Genomic DNA, 14,076 nt, shown 5'->3' with positions numbered 1-14,076 from the left:
AGAAGAGAAAGAAGCAATTAATCGGCCTGTGGGCTCGGATCCTGTTCGGATCCGAAAAGCCGAAAAGTTAAAAAATCTTAAAAAGCAAGACACATTTGGCTTATTGCTTCTGTCAGACCGGGTTCGGAGTGGGTTTTGAAAATCTGAACCAGCCCACTTCATTTTCAAAATCATTTTCAACATCACCAGGAGAATGGGAGAATCTTAGGATAAATATCAAGACAATTGAGACACGTCAGCAGATCTCGTGCGTTCGGACAGCGCACGTGACATTGTTAAAGAAGAGGATTTGAAATAAGGGCACGGAGTCGAGAAGGCAGGACGAGAATCGGGAGAGGCCGAAGGCGCGGTTTTGGGGCTGAGACGCTTCTTCAAATGGGAGAAGACGCGGAGACCTCTGAGCTTCCCCCTCCCCAGGATGCTAGCGAATGCCGACCTCATTCTCCTCCTCTGCCGCCGGATGAGGAAAGCGCGCTGCGAACACTTGGTTCTGAAGAACCGGCGGCAGCTTCTTCTCTGCCTGATGCAGTTTCACCTGAATCCAAGCCCGTCCTTACCGACGAGCTCCGGGACAAGATCATTAGACAGGTGAGCAATTTTATGGCTTACGCGTTTTCTTATGTGTAGACAAGTCAGTCGTGCATTCAGAAGTATTCATTTAGTTAAGTCAGTCGTGCATTCAGGAGTATTCATTTAGACAAGTCAGTGTCTGGGCTTCTTATTTTGGTTGATTTATTGATATGTATGTCGTTTATTGCCTGGATAATCATGTCTTTGTGTTAGCATGGATATGTTTCTTTCGTCTTTTGGTCAATTAGATTTATGTGGGTGATCAAAATCCAAGCCAAAATCTTAATGATGTTCTTTTTAAAAAAAAATTGTGGTTAGGGAAGTTTATATTGATCCAAATTTAATATTAAAATATAAATTTGGTATCTTTATAAGTTTGAAGTTCACGGCCTTTTCAATTTTTAAAATTCTTAATTTTTTTCTAGTTTCACAAGTTCTATCCAGTGTCACGTACTGGTTATCCTGTTTTATGTGCAGGTAGAATATTATTTCGGTGATGAGAATCTTCCGACGGATAAGTTTCTGCTGAAACATGTGAAGAAAAACAAAGAAGGATTTGGTAAGTGCCAGGCTACCACTGCAATTAATTACTGCGTGCACCACATTTTTCAGTTCATATTGGACACTTCTGAAATTCTGCGTATCCATTTTTCCATTATGGGTATCGTTCTCCCATAACATAGTTTAAGGCGATTTAGTCATTTAGCAGTCCAAATGATGGCCGTACAGCTATTCAAATATTTTCAAAAGTTAAAATTTTGTGCATGTTTCAAAGAGAGAGAGAGAGAGAGAGAGAGAGAGAGAGATTTGGATAAGGTAGTTTTCTTTGAGTAACAGTTCTTGCTACTGTTGACTGAGTTACTAAATATTTTCATCATGTGACATTAGCCATATTTTACTTTACTCCATGAATGTAACTCCATTCACGTTGTAATCAATTATATCTTCTTTGGGTTTGATATGATTCTTTCTGGATATATTTCTTCTTGCTATTTTGACCGTCCCGACTACTATATTGAAAGAAACTTTGGCATTGCTTGTACTTCTTACATAAAGTTGTATCTTAGTTTTTAAGAATGATTTTGGATTTTTTTCTTTACAAAATTCTTTTTGTTCATTTGCTTTTTTTTATGGCACAGTTATGTGTCTCTATAAATGATTCATTTATATCATTTCACAAAAAAAATAAATGATTATTTTCTGTATTTCTGTCTTTATGTATAGTGTCCTTATCACTTAATGTATCCTGTATTGGGACCATGAAGATGCCATATGAATGATCCAACATTTCAAGACTGTTACCCGGCTTCTTGCTGTAGGTGGCTTAACGTTTGGCAGGAAATGATGTTTATCTTACTCATCTGAGCATGTCCCTTTTCAAGTCTGCATTTAGTATTTTACAGTAAGTTAGTATTTTCAAAAAAATTCACTTCTTATCATTCAAAATAAAAAAAGAGTTCCACTTCTTGCAGTGGATCTCTGAAACTAGACAGTAAAAAATCCAGAAAAAGAAGCTGATGAACTAAAGCAGGTACTTATGACAGGTTACCCTGTTTAGATGTTTCTCCAGGTGCAGCTTTGCTATAGCTGTGCTGAGCGTCTAGATGGGTCTGCATGACTATGCAACCATCTGCTATCTGATTCTTTTTCTGTTCTTGATAGTTCATTTTTTTTGCATGAGGCTGAGCTGCTGGCTTAGTGGCCACATTGGGGTATATCAGAGTCTGCCTATGTGATATCTTCACTTCAAGCCTTATCGAGTACAAAGTCAAAGCTGATGTAAGAAAGAAAGTGACACATTCTGGTACACTGTTTCTCCATTGCTAGGGCTCTCATATCTGGTCACTTGAAGGCTCTACCTATTCACTAAAATGTTTGCAGTCGTTAGGCCCATTTAGCAGGTACTCTTGATTAAAGCAAATCTAGATCTGCTTTTGGATCTGATTAATAATCAACAGATCCAGATTACATTTTATTGAATTTCTGAAAGCAGCGTCCAGGTCCTATGTTGTAATGTTCTATTTTTTTTGTGATTTCTGAGCCGAAATAGCAAAATTTGACTCCCCCTGGTTTTTTATTTAGAAATTTGTCAACAATTTTTAATGTTTTAGGGCTGCTAACTGTATTTCTGGCCTTACTTGCTAGTTCTTTTAACTAAAATTTTTCTTTTTTATTGATACTTGAGGCTTGGTCCTTTCCCTACCTTTGATATTTTTTTGCCCAGACAATAAAAGTTCTTTGCTTTCTTAGATGAAATCTAACAACATATATGTTTTTTTCTGAATAATTCTTTTAAAAAAAGGAGTTAGTTTTTATGGGATTGTCCCACTTTAATTTTTCCTCGACTCAACATAGAGGTTCCACTAAAACTTGGAACAAAAATTGGGCCCTCAATGAAACTTGTAGTTTGAGACTTCTATAATTATTTTAAAACACTTTGGAAGCGAGAGCTAGATTTCTCACAAAGGGTACATACTAGTTAAATTGTGAAAAGTATGAAAAATTTAGAGAGAGTGAGTGAGAAAGAGGAAAGAAAAGAGGCACAAGCTCTGAATGAGCTGAGTTGGGGGTTTTGCATGAACCCCAATGCTATTTATTAGGTTTTAAGTCATAAGTTACAGAAATGACAAAAATGCCCTCTTACATAAAAAACACTTATTCCCTTATAACTCCTATTCTACTCTTCCTATGAATATAAAAATTTGTACATAGACTAAATCAAACATGCTGAACAAGATAGGGCCATAATATAAAATATTCGATTATGTAAAATGACCAAAATACCTTTGAACTGATTTGCTCACCCCCCCTCAAGGTAAATCATATATATCCATGAGGCCCAACTTGTTTCAAAAGCTCATAAATTCACGCTTTCCTAATGCCTTGGTGAAGACATCTTTGAGTTTATCAACCAAACAAACATAGGGGGTGATCGCATCTTTCTTCATCACAACATCTCTAATAAAATGACAATTCACGTCTATGTGTTTTGTTCTCTCATGAAAAACTAGATTGCTTGCAATAAATATAGCGGCCTGGTTGTCATCGAACATAGTCATAGCTTCATTTTGATGGAAGCCTAACTCCCTAGAGATTGTTCTCACTCACATGAGCTCACTAACTGTATGTGTCATAGCCCTATATTTCGCTTCTGCGTTAGATCTAGCTACAACATTTTGTTTCTTGCTTTTCCAACTGATTAAGTTGCCACCCAGAAAGACACAGTAGCCCATAGTTAATTTTTTGTCTAGCTTTGACCCAACATAGTCTGCACCAGAGAAAAACTCAATTTTCAAGTGACTATTATTTTTAAAGAAAAGACATTTCCTTGGTGCTCACTAAAGATATCTCAAGATCCTTTGAGCTGCTTCGAGATGAATCATTCTTGGGTATTTTATAAATTGACTTACTACACTTACTGCAAAAGATATATCTGTGCATGTAACTATGACATATATGAGCTTCCCAACCAGTCTTATACAATGTTTTATCATTTAATTTTACACTTTGGTCATCGTGTAGATTGAGTCCAACATCCATTGGAGTATCTACCGGTTTAGCTCCCAATAATCCATACTCATGTAGCATTTCAGTTATATACTTTATTTGAGATAGCACCAGTCCTTTGCTTCTTGCAACTTCAACACCCAAGAAGTATTTCAATGCTCCCAAGTCTTTGGTCTGGATGTGAGTAACATGATAGTTTTTTAACTATATTGTAAAATGACCAAAATACCCTTGAGCTGATTTTTTCACAAAAAAATGTTCTTAGAACCTGTTGTGCATCAAGCAATTCAAACTGAGATTGGCATTCTGGCTCTGGTGCTCCTTACTATTTTAAATTTTATCTTCAATCTTACTTAAGGAACAATTTTTTTGGCAGAGTATCAAATACGGAGGACTTTGAGCTACTCCTTGGAGTTTCTTGTACTGTCTCTTGCCTGAGTGTATGTGTCTTCTTTTTGCAGTTCCTATTGGTCTTATTGCTTCTTTTAGGAAAATGAAAAAGCTCTGTCCAGATATTTTGTTGATAGAGGCGGCACTTAAGGCATCATCTCATCTGGTACTTGACTTGCATCTCTCTCTCTCTCTCTCTCTCTCTCTCTCTCTCTCTCTCTCTCTCTCTCAGTTTTATTTTCATAAGCAGGTTATAAGCTCGGATGGAAAAAGAGTGAGACGCTTGCATCCATTGCCAGACACAGATATCAAAGACGGGATGGTACTTCTTTTATACTGCTATTATAATCTGTTCATTTTAACTTCTTATTACCAGAAATTATTTTTTTTTCTAATTTTGGGCCCTTAGTCACGGACTGTGTTGGTGGAGAACCTACCAGAGGACCATTCATCTGAGAACATTCAGCGCATATGCGGAGGCGTTGGAATGTATGCCTTTGTGATATGATGTCAAACTAATTAGTTGATGGTTCTCTAATTAAAAATAATGAGAACCTTCTATAATCATCTTAACACAGATTTCTTAATGTCTCTTCAGTATAAAAAACATTTCTGTTCGAGATCCACATGGTGCACAAGAATTAACAAAGGCTAATAAGGCAGATATGGTTATCAGTGCAAAGGTATGTATCTAAAAAGTGCTCTGTTCTACCATAAGCTATGTTTTGGAAGAACTCTCGGTCACATTTCTTTTTTCTTTTCTTCTTCCTCTTCTTCTACTTCTTCTCTCTCTCTCTCTCTCATTGGAACTTTCTCCTGTTCATCTTTTCTGGTGACTTCTTGCAGTCTGTGCTTCTTTTTCAATTTCCACCATTTTCAGCAACCAAAATACACCTCATTTAAGAAAAAGAAAGCAACCAGAATGGTTTACTCAGCATTATTTAACGTACTTTGTTTTGCATGATATTTTGAAGTTTTGACTGTATATTGTGCACTCAAAGTGCCTGAGAACACTTTCATCTGTTTTGTTTGTGCAGCTTCATGCACTAGTTGAGTATGACACTGTTGAGGCAGCTCAGAAAGCAGTGAGTTTCAGATTTGACTTTACTCAAGGAACTGTTTTTTATGCTTTGCATTTGCTCAAAACTCAAACTCACCATATTGTCTCCTCTTTAATGGTTTCAGGTGGAAACACTAAATGATGAAAAAAATTGGAGAATTGGCATGCGTGTTGAGCTTCTTTTGAAGCGAATGGTAACCAGTTATTTTAACTGTCTTCTTTTCCCTGTTATGATGATCTTAGGTGGTTTACTGTATCCAACTTTTGGAACCAGGGCAAATATGGGCTAGTTCCAAGAGTCCAGAAGGGAGCTGTTTCTGCAAAAAGCGTGGAACTTCCTGCTACTGATGATACTAGTATTGAAGAACAAGAATCAAGATCTACAGAACACCCTGCTGAAGCACCCAGTGAAGAGGTTTCTTTCTCTCTCTCTGTTGGTTTGATAATAGCATGTGACTGCAGATATACAAATAGATATATACAAAAACTCTGTCAGCTTTTCCTTCTCCTGTCTTCCTTGAAACTTGAAACCTGTTCCCTTGCTGTTCTACTTCTCAGGAGGAACATGTATCTCGTAACAAGAGAGGCCGCCGCCGAAATCAAGGCCGAAAGGGTCATCAACAAAATGGCCATGGTAAGCAACTCAGTACAATTAAAAAACATGTGCACGGAAGGCAAGTTACAAGGCTTTTAAAATCAAATACTATCAAGTGGGTGATTGGCCTTTCATGTTGGTACAAGACTTTTGGGTCACTGTGATTTCTGTGTCCTGGCTGCATCAATGCATCGGGGCTATGGTTACACAACTTGAACTTGGTATCTGGCTTGCTCCAGGTGAAATCTGGCTCGAGTCACCTGGGTAGGGTCATTTTTTCCATGTCCAAAAGCTGGACTTGGACTGAGTAAAGGGATACTCGCCAAAAAAATATAAAGGGCGAGTCTGACCCACTGATCTGATGAACCCTCCCTAAACTGTCTCTACCCTGTTATGTCTCTGGTCAACCTGTTTAGTCATGTAACCTGGTTGAGGCATGAAGGTGGTTTTTTTTGCTCATTTTGTATTTTCCTGCAAATGTCTGTTAACTTTCCTTTCAGGACATGGATCTGCTGCTGCTGCTGCTGGCCATGAAGCCTTGTCGAAGCCACCTCCAGGGCCTAAAATGCCAGATGGAACAAGGGGCTTTACTATGGGCAGAGGAAGACCTCTGTCTACCTGAACTAGTGTAATGATACCTGCCATATTTCTGATTTGACCATCTGATAGTGGACGAGCCCTGGAAATGTTCACTAGTTGCTCCTGGATATGCACTAGTGCTCAAGAAATGTGTAATTCTATATTCATGGAGGTAACAGACTGGTAGAAAAGAAAAAAAGTTAATGAAATCAATTGGACGATAATGGGGAAATTAAGATCAAAGGGGCTTTGCTGTTTGCTGTAATTATGACATTTGGCAAGGGAGACTGCTTCGTGAATGATCCTTGTTAAAATAAGGTGAAATATATGAAATGAGACCCTTGCATCAATAGAAGCATTATTGAAAAAAAAATACAGGGTATTTTATGAAGTTTCCGCATGATATGAGAGCTCTAAAAACTACTTCGAGTGAACTTGGAACAGGGACAGGGGCAAGTCAAGTGAAGGGGTCAGATTCTATTCTTTTACAACGGTCGAATTTCCCCTCATCGGGTCTTTAGTGAGCATATTTTTATATTTTTATTATTAATTTTTAATCTCAAATTAGAATTTTATTTTTATTTTATTTTATTTTTCAAACAAGCCCATTGATGTCATCCATCAACTTCGAAGAAGCCAAAGGCAATAAGGAAACTGCAGCCAATCAGGAAACCCTTCAGTACAAGAATACTCATCCTTATAACGCCACGTGGTGGTACCAGAACCACCCCCTCCATTTTTACGTAATTTCGATTTCCTCATCACTCTCCCTCCAATCCTTCCACTCTTTCACTCCCACCAAATTCCGCGGCATCTTTTGCTTTGTCTCCACTCTCTGATCTCCGCCCCTCCTCGACATGATCGCCTAGGGTTACCCTTCGGTTCCAAAATCACCCAAAAGAACAAATATATATTTATATTTTTTTTCCCTTAAAAATGGCGGCTTCTTTGACTCCCTACTCGCCGCCATTTCTTCTATCAGAACCCGGCCGGAGAATCAGAGTTCCTTTCACCAGATTCCAGTTTCGAAACAGTGGGAAACGGTTTCGGTTTAGAGTTAAGTCGGTGGAGGATGAGCGGACGGCAGTCGTGGAAGCTGATGAAATCGAGAGATCGCTTGATAAGTACCAGTTGAATGTAAATGGAAGTGGTTATGGGTATAACGGATCGGTTGGATCAAATGGGAGTGTCGGTGAGGTTTTGAATGGGAGCGGAGTGGGTAATGGGAGTTTGATTAAGTATGTTAATGGAAATGGTGCGTCAACGAAGGAGCGAGTTGGTGAGTCCATGGCGGTGGAGCCGGAGGGGAAAGTGAAGAAGTCGATTGAGGAGATTGGACAGGAAGATGCTTGGTTTAAGCAAGGTGGAAGGGATAAACTTGAGGTGACGTGTGTTTTCTCTTCGATCTATCTCCATTGAGGAAGTACAAGTTAGTTGACTTAGTGATTATAGAACGAAGCTTTTTGCCTGTTTTTTTTTATGTTTAAGTTTTCTGCATTATTTTCATGTGTTGACTTACTGATCGATGTGTAGGTTTCAGTTGCTCCTGGTGGGCGATGGAACAGATTCAAAACATATTCAACTATTCAGAGAACTGTGGAAATATGGGGTTTCGTACTGACGTTTCTGTTCAAAGCTTGGCTTAATAACCAGAAGTTCTCATATCGAGGTATGAATTTAAAATTTTAAAATACCGGACTTACTAGTAGTAGGTTGTTCAAGGATCGTTCCCTTCATTCTGAAATACGGAAACTGCTGAACTTGCAAAACTGAATAGCATGTATAGGTAGTGTTCACCAATCAAAAGAAAAAAAACGAGGGAAAAAAAAAAAGAATTAATACGACTCCTCCTGGGAAATACACTATCAAGAGGAGACTCAGAAACTGTTCAACATACAGTTAATAAATTGTCTCAGCAGCAATGAGCGAAAGGATTAAGTACTATGATAAACGGTTTAGGTCTTACGTTTTAGGCTTATTGGCTATTAGAGGCCTTGAAAGACGTTTGATAACAGAGAGCAAGCCACTTGCACATGCTTATCACAATCTTAATGCTCTCTATTCTCCTGAATAATCAGTTATAATTGATCAGTTGGGAATATGCAGGGGGGATGACTGAAGTGAAAAAAGTTGGAAGGCGAAAAGCCCTTGCCAAGTGGTTAAAGGAAAGTATTTTGAGATTAGGACCTACATTCATCAAAATTGGGCAGCAGTTCTCTACAAGAGTGGACATTCTTGCTCAGGAATATGTTGACCAATTGTCTGAGCTTCAGGTTCAATATCGTTCAGTTCAATTGTTTCTTCTATGACTGTGGTTTCTCTCCCCTCTCTCTCTCTCTCTCTCTCTCTCTCTCTCTCTCTCTCTCCCGCCCTCTCTCCCTCCCTCCCTCTCTCCCTATTTTCTATGGAGATTGCTATAGTTTGTGCTTGCAATGTTATAGGACAATGACGACGTTTGCACTTGAATGCAGGACCAAGTTCCACCATTCCCCTCTGAAACTGCTGTAGAAATTGTTGAGGAAGAGCTTGGAGCTCCATTGAGTGAGATATTTGACCGATTTGACTATGAGCCTATTGCTGCTGCTAGTCTTGGTAAACTTGATTTGCAGTTATCTTTGGTTTTCCTTGATCATATCGTACCTTTTTAATTAGCCTGAGCTAGCAGTGGCATATAACATACTTTTCTCTATCTATTGATTCAAAGTAACTGCTGTAATCAGCAAACAGAAAATAACAAGTATTTCCCTGTGCAGGCCAGGTGCACAGAGCAAAATTGAAAGGCCAGGAAATTGTGATTAAAGTACAGAGGCCTGGTTTGAAGGATCTTTTTGATATAGACCTAAAGAATTTGAGGGTAAGTAAGTTCTTTATATATGTGTACGCATTCTCCTCAATTATTTCCTATTTTGGACAGTATATCTGTTGCCTGTCTCATTCGTGGTCAAGTCTCAGAAGTTTTCCACACTGAGCGTGTTTCATCTTCAACCTCAGTCACTAAAGAGAAACACATTGTAGATCTAGTTTAATAGGAGAGTAATTTCCTTTGACATGGATGTCTAAATTGAGTGAGACGCTTAAGAAAGACTAATCTTTTGGCAGTTTGAAGAGTTGTCCTCTTCAGAATTTGTGAACCTTCTCATGAGTTGACTGGTCTCTAAATAGACCAAGTGTCATGTAATTCCTTATGTGATGTTTGTAATGGTGTCCTATAGGTCATAGCTGAATATCTTCAGAAGATTGACCCCAAATCAGATGGAGCAAAGAGAGATTGGGTTGCCATTTATGATGAATGTGCAAATGTCCTATACCAGGTTTGCTCCTTGAAGTTGTGCTTTTCAAGTTTCTTCACCATTTGAATGTTCTTTGTCCTTTCTTTGAACAATACGTGCATTGATTCACACCTACTGCTCGCAAAATCCTTTTGTGAGAGCCATTGATTCTGGCAAAAATCTTGTTGATGCACAAGTTTAGGTGCTTGATGCTTTGGCTAATTACATCAAGAAGAAGTTATTGTGTAGCGATTCTAATAAAAAGGTACTACTGTGCATCTTTTGGAGCTGATGGTATCCATAATTGTTTTACAGGAAATTGATTATACCAAAGAAGCAGCTAATGCTGAACTTTTTGCGAGTAACTTCAAAGAAATGGATTATGTTAAAGTTCCTACTATATACTGGGAGTACACTACTCCACAGGTTAGTGTGTGTAACCTTTTCTTTCTTGTTTTCAACAAGTAGATCCTTTATATCAGTGAGATACACACTCTCTTATTTGAGATTTATTGTGTTAAAGGTTCTCACAATGGAGTATGTCCCTGGGATAAAAATAAACAGGATAGCTGCACTAGATCAGCTAGGTGTTGATCGCAAAAGGTGAATAAATTCTAGACCTCCAATTTGTTGGAATCTGGTGTAAGTGATTGAAAAGGACTCGTACATTTATTAATTGTTACATCCCTTTTCTTCACTTGTCCTGCAGATTGGGTCGATATGCTGTTGAATCTTATTTAGAACAGATTCTATCCCATGGATTTTTCCATGCAGACCCAGTAAGTTACTTTCATATTTCTAGCTGTCTCTTTTTTTTTTTTTTGGAATGAACTCTCTGATATTGTGGAAAATAGAAACCCTTGTTGTGAACTTATTGCAATCCATTTTTGTCTAGTTTTTCAATTAGCTAGGTTAATCTTATTGAAGATATTGATAATTTTGAGGATGCTAATTCAGAAAAACCTGTAGCGTGATAACCCCAAGGAAAATGTCATCAGACATGTCAAGAAAGAATCAATGATGAATACATGTTTACTTAGGATGAATAAAAGCTTGAAATCAATGAGTAGTTTAATTCTGTGCGCACCTGATACCCTTGCAGCATCCTGGAAATATTGCTGTGGATGATGTAAATGGAGGGAGACTTATCTTTTATGATTTTGGTATGATGGGAAGGTAATTGCTTGTGCTTTGCTGTTGTAATTAGTTTTTTAGGTAAATGTGTTTCTGGGTTTTAAACCCTGTTTCTGTATGGATGTAAAAATAATTTACGTTTGGCATGTTGCAGTATCAGTCCAAATATAAGGGAAGGGTTGCTTGAAACATTCTATGGGGTTTATGAGAAGGATCCAGATAGGGTAATCCTTTATCTGCCAAGTTCTGAACTAAAAACTAATTTGTATTTTAATTGATATAGACTGAGTCCAAAATTAACAAAGTCTTGGTCTGCTGTCTAGGTTCTCCAAGCAATGATTCAGATGGGTGTTCTTGTTCCTACTGGAGATATGACAGCTGTCAGGAGAACAGCTCAGTTCTTTCTCAACAGGTGTGTCAAAAATTCTTGCTCTTGGTAAAAGAAAATTTACTTTATTTTTATTTAATTGTTTGTTCCAGTGTCTTTATTGACTTATTGATCAAATTCAGTTTTGAAGAACGCCTTGCTGTGCAAAGGAAAGAAAGAGAGATGGCCACAGCCGAGCTAGGCTTTAAGCAGCCGCTGTCCAAGGAGGAAAGGATGGAAAAGAAGAAGCAACGCCTAGCTGCAATTGGTAAAACATTTTGCATACCTCAAGAAGAATAGAATGTTACAGGTCATAATCTGTTAAAGGGTTTCTTACCAATGAATTGCTATTCTCTTAACAGGAGAAGATCTTTTGGCCATTGCAGCTGATCAACCTTTCCGTTTTCCTGCCACTTTCACATTTGTTGTAAGAGCATTTTCAGGTACATGGGCAGCTACAACTCTGGCCTTTACATGTTTTATCTCTCCATGGATTTTTGTACCCATTCTTGACAAGTAAAAATATTTTTTATCCAGTATTGGATGGCATAGGGAAGGGCCTTGACCCTCGATTTGATATCACCGAGATTGCCAAACCGTGAGTATAATCGTAAAATGTGGGCAAATCTTTGTAACTGGTTGATGGACAGTTTCTTTTTCTTGTTCTGAAATGTATCACATGTTTTTTTCTTTTGAACTAGCTATGCACTGGAGTTGCTAAGGTTCCGTGAAGTGGGAGTGGAAGTCGTAGTGAAGGTGAGGTTCTTGAATTTAGGGATCCTCTCAACCCCAAGTAAAGGGAATCAAGCTTTCCATCATCTTTATTCTTTACAGGATTTGAGAAAGAGATGGGACCGGCAAGCTCGTGCCTTTTACAATGTTTTCAGACAGGCTGACCGGATTGATAAGCTTGCTGAAATTATTCAAAGATTGGTAATGACATTAAACATTTAAAAGTTGGGTAATCCTGAGATGGCTTGGAGCACCAGAACTCTTAAATGCTTATTTTCATTCTTTTGACAGGAGAAAGGTGATCTGAAGCTTCGAGTACGTACTCTAGAGTCTGAGAGAGCTTTCAAACGAGTTGCTGCTGTTCAAAAAACTGTTGGAAGTGTAAGTTTTGCTTCGCTTCTTGCAAGTGCATATGTAACATTTTATTAGTATTACTCTACAGACGGTCATTGTCGGCTGCTATCTGATACCAACTTAGAAGACGTCAACATGGTATAAATTATCATGATACCTCCATGCATCTTCCCTTGTAAATACTTTAACCTTCTCTGAACATCATAGCCTTAGCCCCGGTGTAGTTTATACTAGATATCTAAGTGTTCCAAGGAGAAATTAGTTTTATTACGTCAAAGTAATGTTGACATTTTTTGGAGTATTTAATTATTTTTAAAAGATGGCAGATTATTGTATTATGACTGGTAGCATATGGCTTATCCCATAATTTGGAGATACTTCTGTTGTTATTTTCTTCTTATTCGTTGTAAAACAAATGGATTCACCCAGAGACATGTCTCTTGGTTTATTTGACAGGCGGTGGCTGCAGGCAGCCTACTTAACTTTGCGACCATTCTGTACTTCAATTCCATTCGGGCAAGTATTTCTAGTAAAGCTTATTTTCCCTTCAAAATTGAAAATACATACCGTTATTCCTATTTGCTACAAGCACAACTGACAAATGGTTTATATGCATAGTTTCCTGCCATGGCTGCCTATACATTATGTGCATTTTTCGGAGCACAAATTCTGTTTGGCATTCTCAAGGTCAAAAAGTTAGACCAACAGGAGAGGCTGATAACAGGCACGGCTTGAACCATCTGGTGGGGGAGGCCCTGTAATTTTTGTAACAATGTTTCTTTGTTAGCATTTCTTCAGTTTCCCAATGTACAAATTCATTTGTATCACAGATGGTGAGGCAGAGAATTGTAAATGTCAGGTTAATGTATATATTAATATAATGTAGTTGCATTGTGTCTTCACGTAGAGGTGTGCGTTTCACCAAGATGTCTCAGAATTTTACAGGGGATGTGACTGTACAGGAGGGATATGTCTCAGGTGAAACGTTTCTCGTATCAGTCAATATGTCTCAGTTCTCAGATATCTCGAAATTCCAAGATGCCCGTCGACCCTTTGCAGGACACCAAAGCAGAAAATAATTATCAATCACTTTGAGCAACTCAAGACACTACTCTTCTTTTATCTGTAGTGGATAATCATGAAAGTGTGGAATCAAATTATGAAAGCTTTGTCCCAGTGATGTGGAAGAAGGCAAACAGATCCTTGCTTTTCATTTAGGTGGTTTTTGAGCAGTCTCTATATGAAGACACTTAAAATCTGAGTGAAGTTTCTGAATTTGAAACAAGATGGGTATCACCAAATTTGACTAAACCTACCCAAACTGAGTCACACTGATTCTTGCCAACCTTTGAAACCTGATATTTTCAGGTCCAAAATCTGAGTTGACTCGCCCAAAACCATTTTTTGAGCTCAAATGCAAGGGTAATTATTTCAAAATCTTCTTCTTCTGTTTTTTTTTTTTTTTTTTGTAGTCAACAAAGCAAAATATGAAGGTCTCCTTTTCCACTCTCCTCCATGA

The 14,076-nt window shown here is 38.1% G+C and overlaps 2 protein-coding genes across 2 annotated transcripts; both read left to right on the top strand.

The window, feature by feature from the left end:
* The first annotated feature begins 334 nt into the window (after positions 1 to 334).
* LOC137936383 (la-related protein 6A) lies at positions 335 to 7,074 on the top strand. The gene is made up of 11 exons (XM_068781003.1): positions 335 to 588; positions 1,048 to 1,129; positions 4,539 to 4,633; positions 4,718 to 4,789; positions 4,877 to 4,956; positions 5,066 to 5,150; positions 5,505 to 5,552; positions 5,653 to 5,721; positions 5,802 to 5,942; positions 6,086 to 6,161; positions 6,623 to 7,074. Exons 1-11 carry the CDS (start codon positions 376 to 378, stop codon positions 6,742 to 6,744), a joined length of 1,083 nt encoding a protein of 360 aa, XP_068637104.1. The 5' UTR covers positions 335 to 375; the 3' UTR covers positions 6,745 to 7,074.
* Positions 7,075 to 7,493: 419 nt separating this feature from the next.
* LOC137936080 (protein ACTIVITY OF BC1 COMPLEX KINASE 8, chloroplastic-like) lies at positions 7,494 to 13,477 on the top strand. Its single transcript, XM_068780614.1, has 20 exons — positions 7,494 to 8,084; positions 8,235 to 8,370; positions 8,808 to 8,974; positions 9,173 to 9,293; positions 9,455 to 9,555; positions 9,914 to 10,012; positions 10,286 to 10,396; positions 10,494 to 10,573; positions 10,680 to 10,749; positions 11,073 to 11,146; positions 11,259 to 11,328; positions 11,428 to 11,516; positions 11,615 to 11,739; positions 11,834 to 11,914; positions 12,009 to 12,069; positions 12,173 to 12,227; positions 12,306 to 12,404; positions 12,495 to 12,584; positions 13,014 to 13,073; positions 13,176 to 13,477. Exons 1-20 carry the CDS (start codon positions 7,638 to 7,640, stop codon positions 13,290 to 13,292), a joined length of 2,253 nt encoding a protein of 750 aa, XP_068636715.1. The 5' UTR covers positions 7,494 to 7,637; the 3' UTR covers positions 13,293 to 13,477.
* Positions 13,478 to 14,076: the final 599 nt, after the last annotated feature.

The sequence above is a fragment of the Aristolochia californica genome, unplaced genomic scaffold (assembly GCF_029961685.1).
Source record: "Aristolochia californica isolate CCGP_79_NKW_82.1479 unplaced genomic scaffold, dmAriCali1.0.hap1 SCAF_7, whole genome shotgun sequence".
Lineage (NCBI taxonomy): Eukaryota > Viridiplantae > Streptophyta > Magnoliopsida > Piperales > Aristolochiaceae > Aristolochia > Aristolochia californica.
This window is presented reverse-complemented; position numbering and strand designations above follow the sequence as displayed.